General features: G+C 35.8%; 1 protein-coding gene across 2 annotated transcripts in view; it reads left to right on the top strand.

Annotated features, from left to right (window-relative positions):
• Positions 1 to 21,769, top strand: part of TSNAX (translin associated factor X) — a 34,563-nt gene extending 12,794 nt beyond the window's left edge. For both annotated transcript variants that reach the window (XM_004432372.3, XM_087431945.1), the window contains exons 5-6: positions 15,712 to 15,839; positions 19,915 to 21,769. In XM_004432372.3, the coding sequence (XP_004432429.1) occupies positions 15,712 to 15,839; positions 19,915 to 20,295 (509 nt within the window). In that variant the 3' untranslated portion in view covers positions 20,296 to 21,769. The remainder of the gene's footprint in view (positions 1 to 15,711; positions 15,840 to 19,914) is intronic.
• The last annotated feature ends 5,294 nt before the right edge of the window (positions 21,770 to 27,063 follow it).

Here is a 27,063-nt window from a genome sequence, read left to right as displayed (position 1 = left end):
ATAGATATTTGGTAAATGTTGACAGAATGAAGAACAAAACTATTTTAAAAGGGCTTTTCTTTATTCAACCAAATTCCTTATCTGATGGTTTGCTTTTGCAAGTTTTTTGATTGTTTTTTGTTTCTTCCAAAAGAGAACATGTTTCCAGGGGCTGTTCCTTAGATATAATAGCAGAAGTAGGATCAGTAGTAATATTTAGAGAAGTTCTAAAACTCATTATGTCAATGCAGAGAAATTTGATATAGGTTCAGCATATTAGCACAATTGAGAAGTTTCACTGAATACATGAACTAGGATATGAAGATCTGTAAGCCTTTGGAATAATAGTGAGAAGAATGTAGTGAAGGGAAAGATATAGCTAAAAATTGAATTTATCTGTTTATGAGTGAGATTGTGTGCCAGAGACGTTAGTTAACATAAAGCTAAGTACTGAAACAAATGAATAAATTGCGATATTTTGAGGGCTTAACAAATGGGAATCATTTTTTTTCTCACTTAAAGTCCAGGCTTTGTGATGGTGGTTTGAGTATGCTCTGTCCACTTAGTCATTCAGGGACCCAGGATCCTGGGGCTCTGGTATTATCAGTACATGGTTTCGAAGATGAGCTAGGGCATCAACATACGCCTGGCAGGTGGTAGAAAAGAGGAGTGTAGGGTGTTGCCTGAGGTTTTTATGGGCCAGCCCTGGAAGTGGCGTAGATCACTTCTGCTAACTTAAGGGACAGTGGGAAATAATGGTTTCTTTCTGTGCCAAGGACAATGAAGTATGTTTGATGAATAGTTAGTTTTTCCCTGCCCAATATTGTAATTTGATGTCCATTTGGAAAATCCAGGTATATGCATGTTGATGGATTTAAAAATTTTTTCTGAATATATTTTAATTTTGTTTGAAAGCATTCATTTACCTCATATGAAAATAATTTTACAACTAAAAGAGTGGTTAGAGGATATCTAGTCCCACTACATCATTTTGTAAATGATCTTGGTATTGGAATTGGAATCTGACTTGTTTTATCTGTTCTTATACACTTTCTGCTAGACCACCTCCTCTCTGATAGCTAGTATTTAGTGCTTCGTACTGTAATTGTTTTCTCAAAAGCCAGAGGCTTTTACTTGAATGTCTCAGATCCTGTATCTGGTTAAAGATAGTCGTACTTCCTTTAATTTTACTATATATGTAAGTAAAATAAATATAGTTTAAATTTGCATTTAAATGTGAGATGATTCAGTGAACATTTTTCGTGCCTATTTTATTTACAATTTAATAAGTGTATATATCATACTGCAGACTTCTGCTGTGAATACTGTGACCATGAGAAAATCGCCCTGTAGGCATTTTCTGGGTTACAAAAACTCAGTTTGTGAACTTTTTTTTTGAGATAAATGTCTGATTCACACTACTTAGACTGTCCAAGTATATGAAGGTCTTTTAGCCCAGTTTCTCTTTTCATCTATGAACATTCCTATTGCTTTTCTGAAATCATTTTTCAGAAAATTACTCTTTTGAGCTGAGGTCTGTCAGCTAAGGGGCTAAGTAGGGAACATGGAAGAGACAGCTTCTTACTCATTTGTGGGCCTTTGCACCAAGTTAAAGAGGTCCTTATACCTTGACAAACTATCTTAATTTATCATGCCTTAATAGGATAAACAGTAGTGTTCCATTAACATAATTTGCAATTACTTCTTAGCTTTGTAGTGCATGTTGGGCTAGGGTAACATTTTGGAGGAATAATGGCCTGTTTTAATTGTGAGTTAATACATTGAAAAGAAAACAAAAAGAACAAGAAACCTCACTGCTTTCTTTAAAGAAGTTATAAAATATTGTCTAACAAAAATTAATGCCCATCATTCTTATTTTATTCTCACTTCATTTTAATTCAGCAGTTACAGAGGGCCCTTTTACTAGACACTGATATATCATTCTGTATAAATCCTACAGTGTAGGTAGATGTCTGTACTTTACAAATGAGGAAATTGAAGTGCAGTAAAGTTAATAAACTTCCTTAGTTCACACAGGTAGTAAGAGACTGAATTGGTTTTTGAACCTAGGATATCCTCATTTCAAGTCTGTGCTCTCTGTTAGGCCATTATCATATTTATTTGGAGGAAGGCTGGAAGCAGGGGCATGAGTAAGGATGCTTTGGTGGTCATTGTAGGTATGAAATGAATAGGGCTTCCAGTTTGGTATTAGCAGTGGGGATGGAGAGGAAAGGGTATGCTTTTATATATGGTTTAAAAAAAAGTGCAGGGGAAAGGGAATAGTCTAGGAAAACCTGTAGGTTTCTGGTTTGACTAACTGGTTGAATGGGTATGTTATTTGTTAAGAGAAGAAAGCAGAAGAGGGAATAGGTTTTGGATGTGATTATAGTAGGTCCGCCTTATCTGTAGGGGCATAAGTTCCAAGATCCCCAGTGGATGCCTGACGCTGCAGATAGTACTGACCCCAATATGCTATGTTTTTTTCCTATACATATATACCTATGATAAAGTTTAATTTATAAATTAGGCACAGTAAGAGATTAATAACAAGAACTAATACTAAAATAGAACAATTATAACAATATACTGTAATAAAAGTTACTGTAGAGCTTAGCAACCTCAGCATACAATTTTTTTCTTTCCTTATTAAGTGGAGAACTTTCACCTTTTCACTTAAATAGCAAGCACTTTACGCTTTCTCTTTGGCATATCCGAATTGCCAGCAGCACTGCTTTTTGTGCTTCAGGGCCATTATTAAGTAAAATAAGGATGACCTGTACACAAGCACTGCCATAGCTTGACAGTTGATCTGATAACCGAGACAGCTAAGTGGCTAACAAGCGGGTAGCATATACAGCATGGATCTGCTGAACAAAGGGATGATTCATGTCCAAGATGGAGCAGGATGGCACAAGATTTCATCACACTACTTAGAATGGTGCGCAACTTAAAACTTATGAATTATTTCTGGAATTTTCCGTTTAATATTTTCGGACTGTGGGTAACTGAAACTGGAAAGCGAAACCATGGATAAGGGGGAACTACCATAATTGGAGATTATGGGGCATCCAAGTAGCTGCCTAACAGGCAATTGGAAAAATGGGTCTAGAGAACTCAGAATAAGGACTAATCTGCAGTTATAGGCTTGGAGCCATCAGCTTATAAACTGTAGTTGGATTTACAGACGTGGATAAGATTATCCAAGGAGAGTGTAGAGTGAGAAGTAGGTTCCACTGGGTCCTGTGGAACCTTAAATAAAGGAAGTAGAATAGAGTGATGGAATAGGATCCCTGAAGAATCAAGAGAAGAGTGGGATCCAAAACTTAGGTAGATTGACAAGCCTTATATGAGAGGAAAGCCACCTCTTCTGAGATGGGCAGTTAAGGTTGGATGTAGAGGTAGGCATATGAGGAAGTTCTTGCTCAATAACATCTCTTCCTGTTGTGTGCTGAGAAGGGATGGGAGGTGGGACAGTGGTTTGGAAATGATGGGAGACTGGAGATAGAAGAATGACTCTGAGGGGAATGGGGGTGGGAACTTAAACAGGAACGTTTAATAGGTATTGTTAATCATTTTTGAAAGTTTATCTGATCAGTAAATGTGATCTTTTCTACTGTACAGCAATAGAAATGAATGAAGTAGAAAGTTAGACTGATTCTTGGTTAGGATTTTGCTAATTAGCTGTAGCAGGATGACAGTGGGAGAGAAGTAGGGCAAGATATTCAGCTTGATACACTATTATGGCCATTTTGGTTGTTAAAATTAAAACATACTTCTGTGTTTGTTGGTAAGTAGTATGTTATTAACTGTGATGTGTGGTAAAATTAATTAATAATACAAATTTCAGCATATCGGGTTTATCTCAGAAGCCAAACGTGCACTGTGATTCCAAAATACTATATTAGTTTGCTAGGACTGCCATTATAAAATACCAGACTGGGTGGCTTAAACAACAGAAATTTAATTTCTCACAGTTTTGGGGGTTTCAAGTCCAAGATCAAGGTGTTGGTAGGGTTGGTTTTTTCTGTGGCCTCTCTGTTTGGCTTAAAGATGGACGCCCTCTCTCTGTCCTCACATGGGTCTTTCTTCTGTGCACGGGCATCCCTGGTGTCTCTCTGTGTGTCCTAATCTCCTTTTCTCATAAGGACACCAGTCAGGTTGGATTAGGGCTCTCCCTAATAGCCTTATTTTAACTTAAAGACCCTGTCTCCAGATGTAGTCACATTCTGAGGTACTAGGGGTTAGGGCTTCAACATATGAATTTTGGGGGAACGTAATTCAGCTCATAATATACTTTTTGGTTTGTGCACTGCAGCCAGGGGCAAGCTGCAGAAATCGTTATTTTTGGGTGGGGAGACTGGGGAGTTGCTTTGAGTTAAGTTCAGGGGTAGAGTGGGGGGATTTGTGTTGTGCATCTGAGCTGTGGCCCTCTTCTGTAAACTTCGAAAAGAAATGCCCTGTCTAAGGGGAGAAGCAGGTGGTATTTGGGAAATCTACTGGGAACCAGGGATATAAACAGGTGTTTCATGCAGAACATGTTCCCTCAGGTTGCGGTAATAGGCTTTGAGATGGTTTCAGGTAGCTTTGCTTTATTTGAGACATAACCCCTGATGGAGAGGGGCACAGCTGTTTCTGCACACAGGGAAGAGGTCTTGGGGAAGGGAGTCTGTCCTGGGTCTTATTGAACTACCAAAGGACGGCACACGCCCCCAACAAGAGACATCACAAACCTCCTTTCTTTTCTCTTTCTACTCCCCTTATCCCCCAATGGTTAGAGGAGAGAAGATGATGTGAGAGGAACAGAGGTTTGATAAATCGTGGAGAAAGTTGGAAGTTGAAATGGAGGCAGGCCTGTGAATCCCCACATAGGCAGGATCCCCTGTTGCCTAATGACTGTCGTTTCAATGGAGGAAGTCATGGGAAGAGTTTGATAATGGTCCTGATATCAAATCATGGCTCAGATAAGGGCATCATTTAGCTAGGAAAAGACAAATCAAAAGATCTTTCCAACAGCATCTAAAAATCAAGAAATGATTTGAGAGTTATCAGAATGATTTGATGAATAGTTTATGCTATATCTTATATCACTTGGTAAGCAGTTTTATAATAAATATAGTTTAATGTAGTAAGAGAATAAAAAATATAGTTAAAATTCTGGGTTTATATTGGTTTATATAATAATTTATATTCCTGTTAAAATATTTAGACTATCACTCCAAGGGACAAGGGCATTGGAAGTGCTGACAAAGTTGTTTAAGGGATTTCTATAGTGATTAAGTGAGATAGGAAGAGAATGTGATCCTTTGGTATTAGGAAAGTCATCTCTGGGAGATTTAGAAGATCCCCTGATTGCTATTATCTTTTCTACTCATTCAGATTTGCTTTTAACCGATGAAGTTTACTCAGTGAGGTCTTGAAGTAGAAAGAGAGGCTTTGTTGTCAGACAGACTTGGGCTTATATGTTTGGGCTCTGATATTCCTTAGGTCTACAACCTTGGAACAAAGTATACAATCTTTGAATTTCAACTTTGTCACCTGTAGCATGGGAGCTGTAATAGCTACCTCATTGATTATTTTGAAAATTAAATGAAATATGTTTATGGAAGGCATTTCTTAATTTTGTTATGCAAATAACTGTTAACAAATGTTTGTTCTCTTCCTTTCTGGAATTTAGCAGGATTAATCTGTAATAGTGTGCTAAATTCTAAAATTTATTTTCATTTTGGATAAAAACTCAGTAGTACTGATTTGCTCAACATGCACTCTTCAGTGCTAAAGTAGAAGCCCTGCTCAGATAGACAAAATCCAAATGAGTGTAATTGCATTTAAGTTTTACTATTGGTAGTATAATTGCACATACTTCACAAAGCTAAGACTTATAGATATATTTATTTCTATGTACAATTTATGTATTTGAGAGATTTTTAGTAGAGTGGCCTGTGAATCAAATCTGATCTGATTTTACTTTTAACATTTCAGTGATCTGGTAACGCTAACTTTTGAAAAAATTCAGGTGGTATTCTTACAAATAGTTAAAAATGCAATTAAAAAAATTGAGATATAATTTACATACCATAAAATTAACCCTTTTAAGTTGTATAATTCAGTGGTTTTTAGTATAACCACAAGGTATGCAGCTATCACCACTATCTAACTCCAAAATATTTTTATGACCCCACAAAGAAACCCCTTACCCGTTAGCAATCACTCCCCATCTCCCTCCATCCCAGTACTGCCAACTCTAGGCAACCACTAATCTCCTTTCTGTCTCTATGGATTTGCCTATTCTGGATATCTTATATAAATGGAATTATACAGTGTGTGGCCTTTTGTGTCTGGCTTCTTTCACTTAGCATAATGTTTTCAAGGTTCACCTATGTCATAGCATGTATCAGTACTTTATTCCTTTTTATGGCTAAATAATGTTCCATTGTACATGTGTACCACACTTTGTTTATCCATTCCTCAGTTTGATGGACATAGTAGTAGTCTACTTTTTGGCTATTGTGAATAATACTACTATGAACTTGTCTACAAGTCTTGTGTGAACATGTGCCTTCAGTTCTCTTGGGTACATACTTAGGAGTGGAATTGCTGGGTCATATGGCAAACAATTTTTTAAAACACTAAAAGCCTGGAAAGAAAGTTGAAATGTGAAATTCGAATTTACAATGAAACCTCTGTCTTGTCTATTTACCTTTATAAATGGTTTTTGATGGAGATTTGGACTGGGTGTATATTGCTTAAATGTTATATGAATAAGTAAAAATAATCAGCAGCCTTTAATTGGGTTTCCTTGTATATGTTCTAATAGGAGAACAAGGAGAAAAATAACAAATTACATAAAAGCAACCTACAAACTTCTCTCTTACTGGCAGCCTATTCTGTAAATAATTCTAATTGGATTTCTTCCAAGGCAAAAGCAGAAAGGGAAGGCATTGTTTGATGGAATATGGCAGTAGGTTGAAATTTTTCACCTTGGGGATTATTCATTGAAAATAGCGGATGTCCTTTTCATCAAGTTGAAACACAACTTGTTTAAACATCCTTTTACCTAGATGTGACCAAAAATGCTTTTCAGTGTTTGGGGCTAGATGTCCTTGAACTTTCTCTATGGTATATCATGAAACCTAATTTCTGTGAAGCAGAAATGGCCACCTCATCTCTGAAGTAACTTTAATTGAACAAACACATCCCAAGGACAACTTAAATAATGACTTTAAATATACTTGAAAATGTAGTATTTGATAGCCACCCACATTAATAGAGATTGACACACAGATGAATTTTGAGGGTTCTTGTTCCATATCTTCTTTTTTCCCCTTTAAAAAATAAATCAGATAACTATAAGACCTCTAATTCTGAACTTCATCAGTTTGAACTTTACTCTTTTAAGAATATTTCTTTCTTTCTTTTTTTTTAAATTTTTTTGGTGAGGAGGATTCACTCTGAGCTAACATCTGTTGCCAATCTTCCTGTTTTTTTCGCTTGAGGAAGATTAGCCCTGAGCTAACATCTGTGCCAGTCTTCCTCTATTTTGTATGTGGGTCGCTGCCACAGCATGGCGCAGCATGGTAGGTCTGTGCCTGGGATCCAAACCCGTGAACCTGGGCTGCTGAAGCAGAGTGTGCCAGACGTAACCACTATGCCATGGGGCCGGCCCCAAGGATATTTCTTTCTTAATGGACTTAAATCTAAAGTACAATTAATTTACTTAATAAATTAAGTACAATTAGATAGTTCTGAACATTTGAATACCAGAGTTTAAAATATTTTTGTCAAAACACTTATAGTTTCATAAAACTAGTGAGGAGGAACAGGGAGAGATTACTATAAGCAATTTACTAAACAGTTGAATCTCTTCCATATATGAAGTGCTATCTTTGGGGATGGGGAAAGGAGCAAAGTTGTAAAGGCATCCTCCTTGCCCTCAAAGTTCTAGGGTGCAAAATCGGTGATCATACAGCTGTTTTAATGCAAAGCGGACTGAAACATTTAATTGAAGTATAAGTTTTATGTATTGGGTATGAAGAAATGAGTGCTGCCTTGATTGTGGTGTATCAAAACATTTCAACTTTTTTTTACAGGTAGAAAAAGGTTTGAGAGAGGACAACAGAGGCACAGAATAGCATAGAATCATGAAAGTATACAGTATGAGACTAGAGAATAAAGTTAAATAAAGCATGGAGAAAAGCTGAACTGGCGATTTAGTGAGGAAAGTGAGAGAAAGTGAGAGAAAGTGACTATGTTTTATTTGGAGTTGAATGTATAGAAGGAGATAAGGTAGAAAGGTCATGAGATTTTGAATTATAGAAATGTTTTTTCACTATTAAGTATGTAACCTGGGTGAATTTTTTAATTTCTTAACTTCTTTGAGCCTCGATTTGTTCATCCGTAAAGGAAGGATAATAAGATTATGAGCATTAAAAAGATGGATGTGAAGGGGCCGGCCCGGTGGCACAAGTGGTTAAGTGTGCACACTCTGCTGCAGCGGCCTGGGGTTTGCAGGTTCAGATCCTGGACACGCACTGACGCACTGCTTGTCAAACCATGCTGTGGTGGCGTCCCATATAAAGTAGAGGAAGAAGGGCATGGATGTTAGCTCAGGGCCAATCTTCCTCAGCAAAAAAAGAGGAGGATTGGCATCGGATCTTAGCTCAGGGCTGATCTTCCTTACCAAAAAAAAAAAAAAACAGATGGATGTGAGGTACCAGATACATTATCTTGCCTATAATTGCCACTCAAGACTTAGTAAGCTACTCCTAATATTTTATTTATATTTTTTAAAAGCTTTGGGGCTGGCCCTGTGGCGTAGTGGTTAAGTTAGGCATGCTCCACGTTGGCGGCCTGGACTCATGGGTTCGGATCCCAGGTGTGGACCTACACCACTCATCAGCCATGCTGTGGTGGCAACCCACATACAAAATAGAGGAAGGTGGGCACAGATGTTAGCTCAGGGCGAATCTTCCTTAGCAAAAAAAAAAAAGTCTTATTGGAGGCTTCTGGGTATATATCCAAAAGAATTGAAAGCAGGGACTCGAGCAGATATTTGCATATTCTTGTTCATAGCAGCATTATTGACAATACCCAAAAGGTCGAAGCAACCCAGGTGTTCATCAATGGATGAATAGATAAACAAAATGTCATATATCCATACAATGAAATACTATTCAGCCTTTGAAGGAAATTTTGACACGTTACAACATGGATGAACCTTGAGGAACCTTGAGGACATTATATAAGTGAAATAAGCCAGTCACAAAAAGACAAATACTGTATGATTCTACTTACATGAACTACTAGAGTATTCACATTCATAGAGATAGAAAATAAAATGCTGGTTGTTAGAGGCTAGGGGAGAGAGGAGTGAGGAGTTATTATTTAATGGGTGCAGAGTTTCAGTTTTATAAGATAAAAAGAGTTCTGGAGATTGATAGTGGTGATGGTTGCACAACAATGTAAAAAAACAATGCCACAGAACTATACACTTCAAATGGTTAAAATGGTAAATGTTTACCCTATTTGGTGAGTTTAATATTATTTCATATGCATTTGTTTATAAGACTGCAAACATTTTAGCAACAAGGTACAACTAATTTTTTTTATATCATTCAGCAGTGCTTTGTTGCAGAAGCAAATGGCGTTCCTGTTGGGTTGCCATATAATTCAGTTTCACCAAGAGGGACTTTTTTTTTTTTTTTTTTACATTTCAGTAGGAAGAATAGTTCATACCATTTTAAATTTGAAAAGTGCCATAGAGATCACGGTGTCTAGTACTTTTGTTTTACAGTTGAGGCACAGGCCTGGAAGTTGGTTGTACTTAGTTGATTTTATTAACTACAAATCATTTTAAAAAATATATTCATTAAAACCATTTTCTGTGCTTTGAATTGTCTTACATGGATAAAACAACTCTACAACTAATGAATTCAGCCAAATATTTTTTTCTATTCACAATGGAATGATGTTTTACCATTTACTCACCTGTAGTTAGCATCCTTGTTAAATAAAGTTTGTTCAGAGTCAGGAATAGTTTAAAAAATATTAGTTTGCGTTTTCACTGCTTGTTTTCTTTTTTTATTCTTCTCCCTCTCCTATTGCTGAGCTTTGAAACTTAAAATTATTTCTCTTTTATTATGCAAGACATTTCAGTATGGTCCCTGCCATGAATTTTGCTCCATTTCTACCTTTGCGTGTCCAGACACTCCTTAAAGGACTCTGTTAAGCAAACGGACTTCTAGTTTGGGGTGCCTTAAGCATCATGGAGTAGGTCCTGGAATTTCAGTCTTTCCTTGAACAGGATCAAATTCTTAGACGTGATTTTCCCCCACCAATCTCTGTAAGTAAAATAGCACAGTATAACAATAGGTGTTTCCTCTAGAATGATTTAAGCCACCTTGCTTAGAGAGCTGAAGTAGTTACAATCCTTTTGATGTTGTTTTAGGTAGCAAGTTTCCCCTATTTCCCACTGTCTTTTTGTTTATGATTATAGTGTATATATTGTGTTTTAATTTTTCATTTATTTCTCTATTTTGTGTTTTTTTCAAAATGGGCATTTTCCTATTAAACGTTCTTACAAAACATAATTTTAAATTACCAAATAGTTTTTAAAAAGTGGGTCTTTCTGGGGCCGGCCTGGTGGCACAGTGGTGAAGTTCAGGGGCGCTCTGCTTTGGCAGCCCAGGGTTTGCGTGTTCGGATCCCAGGCAAGGACCTATGCAACTCATCAAGCCATGCTGTGGCAGCGTCCCACATACAAAGTAGAGGAAGATGGGCACAGACGTTAGCTCAGAGCCACTCTTCCTCAAGCAAAAGGAGGAAGATTGGCGACAGCAGTTATCTCAGGGCCAAGCTTCCTCACCAGAAATAAAAAAAAATGGATCTTGTCATTTAATCTCCTCATTTAGTCATATGTTTTTGTGACGATTATGTGCAAGGCATTCTGTTAGGCACTAGGGTTTTAGCAGTGAACAAGGTAGTCATGGTGTTTGCCCTTTAGCAAAGAATAGCATTAGACATTAGGTCAGGAATTTTATGTTATGTAAATACAACTTTGATTGGTGCTATAAAGGAAAGGCACATGGTACCAGGAGAACATATAGCAGGGGTTGGAATTAGAATGGGGTGGTGTCAGAGACAGTTTCTTCAGAAGGTGATATTTTATTTAACTCTAAAGGATTAATTAATTAGATGAAGGAGTGAGCAGAGCATGGAATGAAGGCTGAGGGAACAGCATACAAACCCCTGAAGCAAGAGCGGGTACAGTGTGGTTGAAGAGCTGGAAAAGGTGGAGCACAAAAAGTGAAGGAGGGATTACAGAAGTTTTGCATTATATGCACATTTAAGTTATGTGAATTCAGCTAAAGCATTCTGCCTCACCAGATATGCCACTTCACCATTTCACAGTCAGGATTCTCCAGAGAAAGAGAACCAATAAGGTGTGTGTGTATATAAACAGAGAGAGATTTATTTATGTATGTATGTATTTAAGGGAATTGGCTGATGTGATTGTGGGGGCTAGCAAGTATGAAATTTGTAGAGTAGGCCAGCAGGCCGGAATTTCATTAAAAAGTTGATGTTGCAGTCTTGAGTCTGAAATCTGCAGGCTGGAAACTTGGGCAGGGTTTCTCTGTTGCAGTTTTGGGGCAGAATTGCTTCTTTGGGAAACCTCATTCTTTGGTCTTAAGCCCTTCAACTGATTGGATGATCCCCTCCACCTCGTTATGGAAGGTAATCTGCTTTACTCAGAGTCTATCAATTTAAATGTGAATCACATCTAAAAAATAATTTCACAGCCACATCTAGACTGGTGTTTGACTAAACAAGTGGGCACCTTAGCTAGCCAGATTGACACATAATGTTAAGTATCACACAGTATTGCCATGAGAGAGTAGAGAACAGACTGGTTCAGTGTAAGTGATAACCTACCTCACTTCTGACTGATTTCTTATACTTTATACTTCACATTGGAATTTGTACCTTGACCATCAAATCAATTTGAGTTTATAGGTGTACAGATGTGATTATCCTCCATCCAAGCTTACGCTGGCTTATGTGCATTCGACTGAGATAATGATTGCTTGGTGATATCATTGAGACTTAGCATGAAGTCTCAGGAAAAGTTGTGTGCACCACCCTCAACTGATACAGTCTTAGTTCTTATGCTCTCTCCTCCCTCTGTCAATTACCACGTGCAGGACAGGAACTTTGCCATGCCACTTATGTTTGATTCTAGTAATTAAAGCACTGCTATTTTTGCTCAGTATAGAATGAAATGTAAGCTAACTACAGGAATTTGGGGACAGGATGATGCCTAGAAATATTGAAGAAGTAGTGATTTATACTAGCTGTAGTAAAAATTCATATCATAGAGTATATACAAGTCATATACTTTTGTTGATTTTTTAGGAACAATTCTGATATTATACAAATATGGGTTTATGTACCCATCTTTGAAATGTAACCCTTTGTGAGTTATAACTTGACTATGGCATGAGTTGAGGCTGATGATGTAGGTGGGGGTGAAATTAAGTAGGGTCTTATAAGCCGTGTAAATGATTTTATTCTGTATTCTGAGAGCCGTGGAAAGCTATTTGGCAGGGGAGTGATGTGGTCATAGTTCTATATTAAAAAGGTGAACAGTGCAAGAATGGATGAGAAGAGGTAAAAAATGGGTGGAGGGAAGGCCAGGAGGGTCTTAGAATTGGCAAAACAAAGGACGAGGTTTGGAAGGAAGATCATGAATTCATGTTGATTTTGAGGTCCATCTGATGGGATTGTCAAGTATGCATTTGGATATGTGACTCTAAGCCAGAGATGTCAAGTTGAGGGATGGCAGGGTTAATTGAAGTCAAGTGTAGATGAAATTCAGAAAGCCTATGACTAATAGAGGCAGAGACTAAGAGGACATAGCCAGAGAGGTAGAAAAAAGGGAAACCAGGAGACGATGCTATCAACGGAACAAAAAGGAAACTTGTTTAAAGAAGGAAAAAAGTGGTCAAAATGCTGAATGCTGCTAAGATTAAGACCGAAAATATGTCCATTAGACTTATTAAATATGATAATCATAGTGATAGCTGTTTTGGTTGTAAATATGGGCTTAAGCTAGAATGAAGTGGGTTGAGAAGTGTGAGGTGAGGTTAGTGAGACAATGTAATCAGCTACTTCAAGGAATTTAGCTCTGAAGGCAAGGTGAGAGATGGGGCAATAGAGGAGGAAGGATAGGGCTAATGGATGGAAGCGATCTGAGTGTGTTGAAGTATTGACAATTAGCATCCAGTAGAGAACATAAGGTGGAGCACCCAGTACATTGAAGGGAGAATCCATGTTAAGCTTCCTGCTAGGATTGCATCTTGATCCTGAGCCTTGGTACAGTGACTAGCCTCAAAAGATGGAACACCTCCTCTATAGTAATAGGGATGAAGGAGACATAATACTATTATTTATTTTCCTAATTTCCTGTTGTATTTATTGGAGTCTAAACAGGAAATAGAGACTGCATAGTAATTTGAACAGGGAAAGTTTAATATAAAGAACCGTGCAGGGGATTACCTAATAAGAGGAAAATGAGCTCTGAAGAGTACAGAGATATCCGATAGAGGGAGCAGCTACTACCCTAGGGCTGAGGCAGAGCGTCTAAGGAAGGAACAAATCTGGAAGAGTCCATCCCTCACCCCCACCCTCCGTCACCCCCTGAAGGCATGGCTCATTGGATGGCAGAGAAGTTTGCTGAGGTGTTGAGCTGATGGAATTCTCTGGGAAACTGTTGAGGGGGAAGTGCCATGCCATGAAGCCCCTTGCCCAAGGAGGTGGCTCACTGGGAAGCTGCTCTCTGGAGTACAAAGGGAAGCTGCCCTCAAGGAGATGCCATGTGCTACTGGCCACTTTGAGCTGCTGGTTGTCCCACGCTTAGAAGGCTGCTAGGAGGGGCACACTAGAACCAGGAAGAGAGCTTTTCCCTCCTCTGCTGTCCTTCCAGTGCCCTCTATCAACAAAGTTTATCTTGCCAGCTGGCAAAGGAGAAATGTTTTAGAGTCGACTTCCATTATCTGAAATAATGGAGCTGAGAGACAATAAGTTGACAAGTGGCATATCTATTATTGATTTTAAGTTTTTCCGTTATTTTGCCATAATGACTGTAATGATGAACATTCTTGTACGTAAATCTTTGTGCACATATCTTCTTATGTAATGCATTCATAAGAGCTAACCATATTAGAGCATATTTAGAGATGTGGTGAGTGGTCCTTAAGTTTTGCTGTTTGCTTTTGTAAACATGAAATATTTCTAGAAGGAAATGAGAAATATAGATTGTTTTACGGAAGGAAACTGGGTGGTTACCTATTCATAAAACTAAAATTTTACAGAAATATTTTTGATTGTAAATGTAAAAGATGTTATCTGTTTCGTTAAATGAAACTTGATTGTTTCATTTTTCAGCACGTTATGGTTTATTAAACCAAGTGTCCTATTCTATCATGTTCTATTCTGTCAGTTGAAGGCACCTATTTTCTGACCTTACTTTAACATCCTTTGTGGCTCAGAATGAGTCAGGATATTTTCATTTAGTTTTCTCTTATTGCTGTCAAAACCAGGTCATCTATTTCCCTTTGTGTCTTTGACCCTTGTGTGGCCTTTGATATGGTACTGCAGTGGTCAGCCTCCTCAACACTATTGTTGCCAAGCCTGATTTGTAGTATCAGCTACTGGGAGGTTGTGTGAGTAGCAGGACTTGGTCATAAGAAGTGTTGAAGAAACAACTTACATAGTGATGATTCTACTGAGTTAAATTCTGAGTTTTCTTTCCATAACCAGACTTCATTCTCCTCTTCCTGTTTTTACAATAAAGCTTTCAAAAAAAAGACTAAGACAGTTTCTTAGCCTGACAATAGTGATAATCATTTTAAGAAATTCTTTTTCCCTGTGAGTATCACCTTATAGATTAAGACATCGTAAAATAGTATTGAAAATTGCGGCTATGGAATTTAGTTGTTTCAAAACACTTGAAAAAAGTATTTATAGTACTATTTTTGACCTTTACCAAAATTTATTTTTAATTCAGTGAATTTTATAGAATTTACATCTGGTACAAAATTGTATTGCTCATTAGCTTTTTTTTTTTTTTTAACTTAAACTACTTACTTTCTTAAAGCAGAAAGGAGTTATCTTTTCTTCTTAGATTGAGTTTGAAGTATGAGGAGAAAAACAATATTTTGTATTTTGACACCTTAATCTGCATTATTTAGTGTTTTTTACCTATTAAAATTTTAAGAAAGGTCCAAATCTTTAATTTTTGTGTCTCATTTGATTGAATCATTGTCTGTTTTGCTGCGTAAGGGAGCAAAAAATAATCTACTGTCTATTAAAGCCCATTAGAATTTTTGTAATAGCTCTCTTAAAATTTTTTTTCCTAAAAATCTTTGACATTTCTCTGTAGGAAAGAGTAGATTTTTAAGACTAATGACTCATGAAGTAGAAGAAATTGAATACATATATATTCAAGCTGTCTATAAAGTTCAGTCACAGAAATGTTTGCTGTGTTCAGTGCTAGTCCCCACCATCTACCCACAGGAGATTCTTTATATTCTAAGTATCAAATCTAGTGCTAGCATTATAATAGGCATTGGTTAAGCTTTTGTTGACCTCGGTAATGGTCAATTTGAAGTTCTTTATTATGACATTCTTATTAATTTAGTGGTTGTTTCTTAGTAATTTTCTTGGTTGGTTTTTTAGGACTGCAGGAATATGTGGAGGCTGTCTCTTTTCAACACTTCATCAAAACACGATCACTTATCAGTATGGATGAGATTAATAAACAATTGATATTTACAGCAGAAGACAATGGGAAAGAAAATACGACCGTAAGAGTTTAAAATCATATTTCACATTTATTACATAATTTATTTAACAGTATAATGATTGTAGGAGATTTACTGGTTTACAATGCTAAGAATATTGAGACAGCTATGTTCTTTCTAAAGTGTGGTTTCATAGATTCCCAACTAGGGAAATGGTCTTTTTAAATATTTTAGTTAGTGAATAGAATAAGAATAACTATGGGTATGTTGGGAGAAAATAATACTCTTTACCTAAAGCATTATTGTATGATTACTGTAAGTCCACTTTTGGTTTTACTGTGTATTTACTGTGTGCTCTTCATAAGCACTGTCTCATTTAATACTTTTATTAACCTTATGAGGTAAGAATTATCACTTTCATTTTAGAAAGAAAGAAACAGGCATTTAGAGAGTTTTCAGTAACTTACAAAAGCCACACAACCGATAAGTGTGACAGAGCTAAGCTTTGTAACCAGGTGTCTTGAATCCAAGCCAGTGCCCTTGTCCACTCTGCCAGTGTTTCTCCAAGTGTGCTGCAGGGACCCCTGTGCCAGATATCTACCTCAAAGAAGTGTTTTAAAGGGTTTGATTTAAAGGTTTTAACTTAGGTGGTATATAGCACATGGCACATAAGTGCTCAATAGTTAATTGTCATTAGCAAAGTTAATATAAAGTTGTTATTATGTAGTGAGATCTGTTAATCACTTAGTTCATAATGCTTTTGTTTGAAAATTATGTAGCTCTTCTGAATTAAGAAAAGAGAAACCTTTGCAGTTTGACTTTTAAATAAATACTATTTTTTTCCTGGGTTTCAAGATAAAATATTCAGGCAATGAGGTGAGATTTTGAATATTTGATACCTCCTGAGATACCAGTGCACTTAAAGATAAAATTAAAGTTTCTTTCCTTTATTTTTCATCATTTTTTCTTTCTCTATTTTTTTAATTTAAAACATCACTCAAAAGAGTCAGGGTAGGTAGGCAGAAGATAGAAGAAGGTGTAGAAATAATATTTTCTTGAATATCAACTAAAATGTTAATATTGAAAAGTGAAAATTTGGCATGACAGTTGTAACTTACTTTAAGGAAGCTATGCATTTTCTCAATTTTTAAAATGACATGAAGTTTATTAAGGAGAAAGTTCATTTTAAGAAGTAAAATTCCTTCATATTTTTGATTCATTTAGAGAAGATTGAATTACAGAAAGCAGTAAGGTAAGCCTCTTTGACCCTGCTTCTTAAATATATTAGGGAAGTTACCACACCTTCCTTTCAAGTTCTCTCCAAATCAAAATGGAAATATCAGGGCAAAAAGATAAAGAGAAACTGAGAGTAAATGCACTGTTTTCAGGATTTAGGTAGTAAATGATTTAAAGATTATGATGTCATAATATTCATAAACACTTTTCAAGTTGTTAAGACCACATTCATAAATAATTATTCTGTTTATTTATTTATTTATTTGTGAGAAAGATTAGCCCTGAGCTAACATCTGTTGCCAGTCCTCCTCTTTTTGCTAAGGAAGATTGGCCCTGGGCTAACATCCGTGCCTATCTTCCTCTACTTTATATGTGGGACGCCTGCCACAGCATGGCTTGACAAGTGGTGCGTAGGTCCTCACCGGGGATCCGAACCTGTGAACCCCGGGCCACCAAAGTGGAGCCCGTGAACTTAACCACTACAGCACTAGGCTGGCCCCCCCACTTTTTTTTTGTTTAATAATTATTCCTTTTAGTGCTAAAGATTCTTCGTGCTGAAAATTCTGGGAATTCGATAGAAAGGTATTTTGCCCTGATTTGCTTATTGAGAATATTGTCAAAACCATTAAAATTTTTTTTTTAACTTTTTATTATGAAAAATTTCAAACATACAGAAAAGTAGAGAGAATAGTAACACATGAACAGTCGTATACTCACTACCTGGATTCAATAATAGCTAACATTTTGCCATATTTGCTTCATCTAAATATTTTTTACTAAACCACTTTAAAATAAATAATAGATGTCATGATATTTCACCCCTAAATACTTCAGATCCATCCTGAAAAACTGCATTTTAAGTAATTTTCTTTTCCCTAGTTTTTAATATACATGATCAGTGAAGCAGAATTTATTTCCTTGACAATTTATTAGTCGAAATTTGTTAATTTTTTAGCATAATCAACTTCTTAGTTATGACCACGGAACTCCTTCTACCTAATGATAGAAACAAAGAACATTAGTATTTTATTAAGCAAAAGTTATTTTTATAAACGACTTATGAAATGCAGCTCTCACCCCGACCCCCAACAACAATCTACTTGTTCTAAAAAAAATGCCAGTTCTCTAACAATTAATAGAAACAAAATATAGAAGATACTTTTATGTCATGATGTAGTTTCAGGGCATCACAATAATTGGGAAGCCGACTTTGAGTACTTATCCAGTTCTGCCATTAACTAGCTATATTACCTATGGTGTTTCTTGGACCTCATTTCTTATCCTCTACATTGAGAGGGTTTGCTCCAGATGGTCTTTGAAGAGTCCAACAATGTACAATGAATGAATGAATATTTAATAAAACTTAAATTGGACTCTGTCATTTCCTTGCTTAATTCTCTTATTACCTATAAAGTTCAAATTCCTTAATGTGACTTTTTACCCCTGCCTATCTTTCTAGACTCATCCTGCACTACTTGTTACTTTAAACTTTACTCAAAAGAAATACCTCACTAGTTCCTCAAATGTAGAACACAGTCCTCACCTGCATGCCTTTGCAGTTCCCTCTGCATAAAATGTCCTCCAGTATAGTTGCAGCTTCACCTAGCTAAGTCGCATAAAGACTTTTAATAACGATTTAGGCATCGCCTCTTCCAGAAAGAATCCTATAGAGAGAGGGAAAAATTGATGTGGACAGAGGAGCTTGACATGATGATGGTAATGATGATAGTAGCTAACATTTATTGAGTATTTACTTTGTGTTGGGCGTTATGCCAAGAACTTGGTAAATGTTATCTCATCCTTAAAATAAACCTCTGAGGTAGGTACTGTTATCCCGTTTTACAGATGAGGAAACTGAGGTTTAGAGAGATGAAATAACTTGCCCAAGGGCATACACCTTATGAAGCAAGGTCCTGGAAGAGGTGGGAGGAGATGGGTCAAGGTCATTTGGAAGAGTTAACCTCAAACAAGAGGAGGGACAACTCATCATCTGAGACTGGAGGATAGAAGGTAAAGATGGATGTGGACATAAATAAGTTTTTTTTATTTTTGTAGGGATAAGGTAATTGAGAGAGCTTGTGCCAGGTGATCTGGCAAATGACCAGGCCAGTGAAAGTAGGCAAGATTATCTACTGAGAGTGAAGTGGTTTGGGATTCAGTAGGGGGCTGAGGAGAGTGGTGAAGGTTTGCAGTAGTGTTTGAAGAGACTGGAGAGAGAACCATCTAAGAATAAGTAAAAGGATTGGTGAGTAATTTGTAGCAGTACAAACTATATAGAGTTGTGATCATTATTATTTTTTAGCTCAGTGGTACCCAGCCACTTGAATAAAGCACTAACAAGAGTAGATTTTAATATTGATTCAGGGTTTTGTTTTTGCTGGGCAGGTGCAGTAGAAAAATAGGAATCTAAAGGAACCGAGGCGGTCGTAGCAGGAGAGTAATAAATCTTGATGGTCAGTGCTGAGTGGGAATAGAAGAGAGGCCAGAAGGGGCCTAAGTGACTTAGGAAAAAATGAGTGGATCACAAACTTTGGAGGGCTTTATGATTTTTCCTTTAAATAAGTAAGTGGTTATCAAGCAATAAAGTCCTTAGGCTTTGTTTAAGAATGTTTCACTTTTATTTTGTATATCAAGTGAAGTTGGAAATAGTTGATTTTATAATGATACAGTATTAGATTTCAAAATTATCTTGAAGTCATTTAGTTCAACTCCCTACCCAGGGCATGAATTCCTCTTATAACATCCCAAATGGTGGTTAAACAAAATAGATCATTTTATTTAGAGAAGATTAGTTTGACTGATCTGCTGTTGATTTTGTACCTTATAATAAATGTGATACATGCATATTCACTCTTTTTCATGGTGTATTTTCTGTGTGTGTGTGTGTGTGTTTTTTTACCAGTCTTCCTCTGATGCACAGGATAATAAACAGTGTGGTACTTGGAGACTGAAAATCACACCTGTTGATTACCTCCTGGGAGTGGCTGATTTAACTGGAGAGTTGATGCGGATGTGTATTAACAGTGTGGGGAATGGAGACATTGACACCCCCTTTGAAGTGAGCCAGTTTTTACGTCACGTTTATGATGGATTTTCATTCATTGGCAATACTGGACCTTATGAGGTTTCTAAGAAGCTGTATACCTTGAAACAAAGTCTGGCCAAAGTGGAGAATGCTTGTTATGCCTTGAAAGTCAGAGGTTCAGAAATTCCAAAACATATGCTGGCAGATGTCTTTTCAGTTAAAACAGAAATGATTGATCAAGAAGAGGGCATTTCTTAGAATAACATTACTCAGTTATTCTCTTGAGACCTCCTAAGAGAGACCAATTTGTAAGACTGTTATTTAGTATTTCATTTGACTTTATTGTGGCTTTTACATAGAAATGTTTTCAGTTGTAATTGTTTTAAATTGTATACAAGCTGTACATAAAATTATCGAAATGAATCATTTCTTATATCTTACTCATGAAAGTTTGCATACAATTGTTTGTGTATATGCCTATTTGGATTTTTGCTGGCTAAACTTCATCATTTATCTTTGTAATGTGAACATGCTTCAGAATGCACTTTCTGCCATAACTGTGTTAATTTACATTGTGTGAATTTTGGAGTGGTAATATTTAGTGGAAGCCATTTATAATTTAAGTTGGTGATTTTGTTATATATAGAAAAGATTTCTTAGTTATACATCTGGATTTGAGCTACCTGTTTAAATTTCTTGTTAATATTGTACCAAGCCTCCCAAATAGGCTTATTCCATAGAACAAGAATTAAAAATTATTATCAATATTCTTAATTTTAATTTTATGAATTGTAGTGAGAATTCATATTATATTCTGGCTAATTTTAGACCATTTTGAATTCATACGAAACAACCTTCTAGAAAAATTGACAAATACCCAGATGTTAGTTTCTACATTTAATTTTTGTCCTTTATCACAGAAGGTCTGATAGAGAATTGGAGCTAACATTGTAATATTTTCACTGGTGTTTGAGTTTAATTATATACTTGCACATACGACTGAAAAGCTTTTAGTAGTGATTATTTTGCCATTTTTTTGTTGTCATTATATTACCTTAGGCATGTTTGGAGGCTTTCCTATTCTAGCATCTATAAGAAATTACATTTAAATAATTATAATGAAGTTTTGAAATACTAAGTTAATCCAAACCTTTATAGTTGTCCAGTTGTGTTAATTGATAATATAAAAAGTTGCCAAAGAAAATTTATCATGTACAATTCAGCAATAAGACAATTGTCAACAAAGTTGGGAATAACAATGGTAGTCTTTAGTAATATTTAGAATTGAAATTCGCCTACAGAAATTAGTTATAGATTATTCCATGTGATGTGAAACTGACTTGAGCATGACACTATTGGCTGACAACCAGGCATTTCCATTTGGTTTTGTGAGTTTTAAGAATCTAGATACGGAATTTTACTTTTGGAAAGATTAGCTGCTCTGTTTGCAAGGGCTGATTCTTTGAAAGTGTAGTTTTCCAAAAAAATATCACCTAAAGGAAAATAGAACATAGACATGCCTAATAAGTTAGGTTTATTTGTTTGTTTTGGTGGTAGTGAGTTTTCTGGTTTCCCTTTTTGAAGATATACTGCTAAAATATAGTCTCATTATGTATTTTTGTTTCTTCTGCCACTTGAAGTTAAATTTATAATGTTAAAATAATAATAGATTGATGAATGTCTTACAGATGTTTAAAACTGAAGTCTTTGAATAAAATATTAAAATATGAAAGTTAAGCTTATTTTTTGATCATATTGAGAAATACTTAAACTGTTGTAGAATTTTTGGCCTGAACAGGAAACCTAATATAGACTAGTTTAATAATGGAGATTTATTATTTCTTAAAATAAGACTGGAGGTAGGAGAGTTTCAGAAAAGACGTCTCTTCACATCTCATTGACCCAAACTGGGTAACATTCCCATCCTTCTAAACCACTTAGTGTGAAGGAGAATGAGATCACCTTGATAGACCAAGGTGCCCTTTATCTGAGAGGAGAAGGGCAGACACGAGAAACCAAATTAGGGCATTGCCATCATAGGAGAAGGGGAAAATGGCCTTTGGGTAGGCAGTCAGCAGTATCTACTACAGGTGGATTGGTGCCATTGCTGTTGGTACATTTCCACATTGCATGTTATACTAATAGAATGGGTGTTAGGCCGGGGTGGTAGAGGATCCCTAAATATATCATGACTGTCTCTCAGTTTTAAAATGGTTGCTCTGATAGCATCATCTGTTGTAATGTTTTTCATCTTTACTATAAAAAGAAACTGGTTCTAGATCACATGGCAAGTTGCTGACAGAATTCTGAAGTAAAATTGGATTGTTTCCTTCATAAGTAGTTCTTGCATGTATTAAGTCAGTGGTTTTCGAAATACACATTGCAGAGCCCTAGGGCATTTCAAAGGTTCCCCCAAGAAAGATACGATTTATTTATTTATTTTTTGTGAGGAAGATCAGCTCTGTGCTAACATCTGCCGATCCTCCTCTTTTTTTGCTGAGGAAGACTGGCCCTGGGCTAACATCTGTGCGCATCTTCCTCCATTTTATATGGGACGCCACCACAGCATGACTTGCCAAGCGGTGCGTCGGTGCGCGCCTGGGATCCAAACTGGCGAACCCCAGGCTGCTGCCGCAGAGCGTGCGCACTTAATTGCTGCGCCACCGAAAGATGCTATGTAAATGAGAGATTTGCAGAATGGATTTAAAAACTTGATCCAAACTCTTTGCTGTCTACGAAAGACTCACTTTAGATTCAAAAACACAAATAGATTAAAAGTAAAAGGATGGAAAAAGATATTCCATGCAAACAATAACCAAAAGAGAGCTGGACAAAATAGACTTTTAAAACTAGTTTTTTTGGCTAGAAACAAAGAACAACCTGTAATGGTAAAAGGCTCAATCCATTGAGAATGTATAATAATTATAAACATATAGTTAACAACAGAGCCTCAAAATACATGAACCAAAATCTGACAGAATTGAAAGGAGAAATAGACAATTCAGCCGTACTAGTTGGAGACTTAAGTACCCTACTTTCAATAATGAATAGAAGAGCAAGACAGATCTGTAAGGAAATAGAGGACTTGAGCAACACTATGGACAGATTGGACCTAATGGACATATACAGAATGCTCCACCCAACAGCGACAGAAGACACGTTTTACTCAAGTGCACATGCAACATTATCCACAAAATGTCAGGCCACAAAACAAGTCTCAATACATTTAAAAAAGATTGAAATCATACAAAAATGTTCTCTGACCACGAATGGAATGAAATTAATAACAAATAAATTGGGAAAATTCACAAATATGTGGAAATTAAGCAACATACTCCTCAATAACCAGTGGGTCAAAGATGAAATCCACAGGGAAATTAGAAAATACTTCAAGAGGAATGAAAAAACAATATACAGCATAAGAGATGCAGTGAAAGAAGGGCTCAGAGGGGACTTTATAGCTTTAAATCCCTACATTTTAAAAGAATGATATCAAATCAATAATCTAAACTTCTGCCTTAAGAAACTAGAAAATAGCAAACTAAAGCACAAAGCAAGCAGAAAAAAGGAAATAATAAAGATTAGAGAAGAAATAAATGAAATAGAGAATAGAAAGGCAGTTGAAAATATCAGACCAAAAGCTGGCTCTTTGAAAAGATCAACAAAATTAACAAACCTTTCCCTAACCAGACCAAGAGAAAGAGATGAATCAAATTACTAAGATCAGGAGTGAAAGAGGAGACATTACTACCAACCTTACGGAAATAAAAAGTTTATAAGGGAACACTATAAATAATCGTATATTAACAAATTACATAACCTAGATGAAATGGACAGATTCCTTGGAACTCACAAACTACCAATCCATCTCAAGAAGACGTTGAAGAGCTATACAGAACTGTAACAAAGAGATTGAGTTACTAATCAAAACACTCCCAATGAAGAAAAACCCAGGACCACATGACTTCACTGTTAAGTTCTACCAAACATTTAATTAACACTAGTTCTCAAATTCTTTCAAGAAAAGGAGGGAACACTTCCTAACTCATTCTCTGAGGCCAGTATTATCCTCATACCAAAGCCAAAGACATCACAAGAAAAAACTATAGACCAGTATCCCTCATGAATATAGATGTAAAAGTTCTCAACAATATACTAGCAAACCAAATCCAGTTACATATAAAAATGTGTATACACCATGACCACTTGGAATTTCATCTCAAGAATGCAAGGTTGGTTCAACATGAAAATCAATCAGTATAATACACCATATTAATAGCATGAAGAGGAAAAATCATAGTTTATCTTAATAGAAACAGAAAAGTCGTTTGACAAAATCCAACACCCTCATGATATAAACACTAACAAACTCAGAATAGAAGGGAAATTTCTCATCCTGATAAAGGGCACCTGGGAAAAACACACAGCTAACATGATACTTAATGGTGAAAGAACTGAAAGCTTTCCGTCTAGCATCGGAAGCAAGACAAGTCCAATTCTAGTCAACATTGTACTAGCTAAGGCAGTCAGGCAAAAAGACATCAAGCCATCTAGACTGGAAAGGAAGAAGTAAAACTATCTCTATTTGGAGCTAACATGATCTTATATATAAGAAATCCCTAAAGAATCCTCAAAAACCCAGAAACTATTAGAACTAATAAATTCAGCAAGGTTGCAAGATACAAGATCCATATACAAAAATCAATTATATTTCTATAAACTAGCAATGAAAAATCTGAAAAGACAACAATTCCATTTGCAATAGCATTAAAAAATAAAATATATAGGAAGGGATTTACCCCAAGAAGTACAAATTATACACTGAAAGGTATAAAAACATTGCAGAAGAAATTCAGACCTAAATAAATGAAAAGGCATCCTGTGTTTATGGAATGGAAGATTTAATATTAAGATAGCAATATTCTGAAAATTGATCTATAAATTCAGTGCAATTCCTATAAAAATTGCAACTTCACTTTGCAGAAATGAACAATCTGAACCTAAAATTCATTTGAAGATTCAAAGGACACAATAGATAATAAAAACTTTGAAATGAAGAACATAGTTGGAGGACTCACATTTCCTGATTTCAAATCTTATGACAAAGCTACAGTAATCAAGATAGTGTGGTACTGGCATAAGGATAGATATATAGATCAATGTAATAAAATTGAAATTCTAGAAACCCATGTATCTATGGTCAATTGATTTTTGAAAGACCCATATATCTATGATCAGTTGATTTTTGACAAGAGATTCCAAGACCATTCAATAGGGAAAGAATAAATAGTTTTTTGAACAAAGGGTGCTGGGACAGCTGGGTATCCACATGCAAAAGAATAAAGTTAAACCCTTCAAATCATCTACAAAAATTAAAAATGGATCAAAGACAAATATAAGAGCTAAAACTATAAAATCCTTAGAAACAAGGTGTACCTTTGCTTGATGTTAGATTAGGCAATGGTTTCTTAGGTATGACACCAAAAGCACAAGCATCCAAAGAAAAAAAATTGAAACTTCCATCAAAATTAAAAACTTTTGTGCATCAAAGGACCCTAGCAAGAGAGGGAAAAGAGAACCCAAAGAATGGGAGAAAATATTTGTAGATTATATATCTAATAAAGGTCTAGTATCTAGAATATGTAAGGAACTCTTAGAACTTAACAATAAAAAGACAACCCAATTTAAAAATAGGCAAAGGATTTGAATAGACAGTTCTGTAAAGATGTCATACAAATGGCCAATAAGCTCCTGAAAAGATGGGCAACATCACTAGCCATTAGGGAAATGAAAATCAAAATCATGAGATACCACTCTACTCCCACTAGGATGGCTATAATGAGAGAGAGGGAGAGAGAAGGAGAGAAAGAAGGAAAGGGGAAAAAAGAAAAAAGGGAGGGAGAGAGAGGGAGGAAGAAATTCGAATTTGTATATGAATGACTAAAAACTGGCATATGAGTGTTTGCAGCAGCATTATTTATAAGAGCCAAAAAGTGGAAACAACCCAAATGTCCATGAACTGATGAATGGATAAACAAAATGTTATACCCCTACAGTGAAATATTATTCAGCCATAAAAAAGAATTAAATACTGACACTGGCTGCATCATGGATGAGCCTAGAAAATATTTTGCTAAGTGAAAGAAACTAATAAAAAAGGGCACGTACTGTATGATTCCACTGATGTGAAATATCCAGAATGGTGGTTGTGGGGGGAGATGGAGAGGGAGAATTGGAAGTGACTGCTAACAAGTGTGGGGTTTTTTGTTGAGGTGATGGAAATGTTCTGGCATTAGTGGGAATAATTGCACAACCTTGGGAATATACTAAAAACCACTGAATTGTACACGGTGAAATTTATGTTATGTGAATTATATTTCTATAATAATTTTTTAATGGTTTTTAAAAAGTGGGTTGATTGATTCCTTGAAATTTTGCTAGAAATTGCCTGTGAAACCATTTAGGCCTGGTATTTTGCTTGTGGGAAGATTTTTTTAAAAAAACTATTCAGTTTCTTTAATTGTGTAGGACTATTCAAGCTCTTCATTTTTTGATGGTAAGTTTTGATGTTATATTTTTCTCAGGATTAGTCCATTTTATCTGTTTTCAAATTTTTTGATACAAAGTGTTAGTATTATTTTATTATGTTTATATTCTGGCTGTATCTGTATCCATAGTATATATTTGTATTGTCTCTCTCTGTATACATTTTTTAAGTCAGTTTTGCCAGATGTTTCTGCATTATGTTAGTCTTTTCAGACAATTAACTTTTGTTTTATTTGGCTTTATTTGGTTTTTGATAGTCTGTTTTCTGTCTCATTGATTTATACTCTTATTTATTATTTCCTTTCTTCTACTTTCTTTGAGTTTATGTTCTAGTATTTTTTATGAAATATATATATTTTACATTTTTGTTTAGTTCTTTTTAGACTTTTTTCCACTGGATCTTGAACATTGGTTTTATAATTAATTTCAATAGTATTTATGGTGTGCATATTAGCAAGATATTGTGCTGACTAGTCTACT

The sequence above is a fragment of the Ceratotherium simum genome, chromosome 6 (assembly GCF_057802395.1).
Source record: "Ceratotherium simum simum isolate JZ-2026a chromosome 6, ASM5780239v1, whole genome shotgun sequence".
NCBI classification, from domain to species: domain Eukaryota; kingdom Metazoa; phylum Chordata; class Mammalia; order Perissodactyla; family Rhinocerotidae; genus Ceratotherium; species Ceratotherium simum.
The sequence above is the reverse complement of the archived record's forward strand: the minus strand, read 5'-3'. Positions and strand labels throughout refer to the sequence as shown.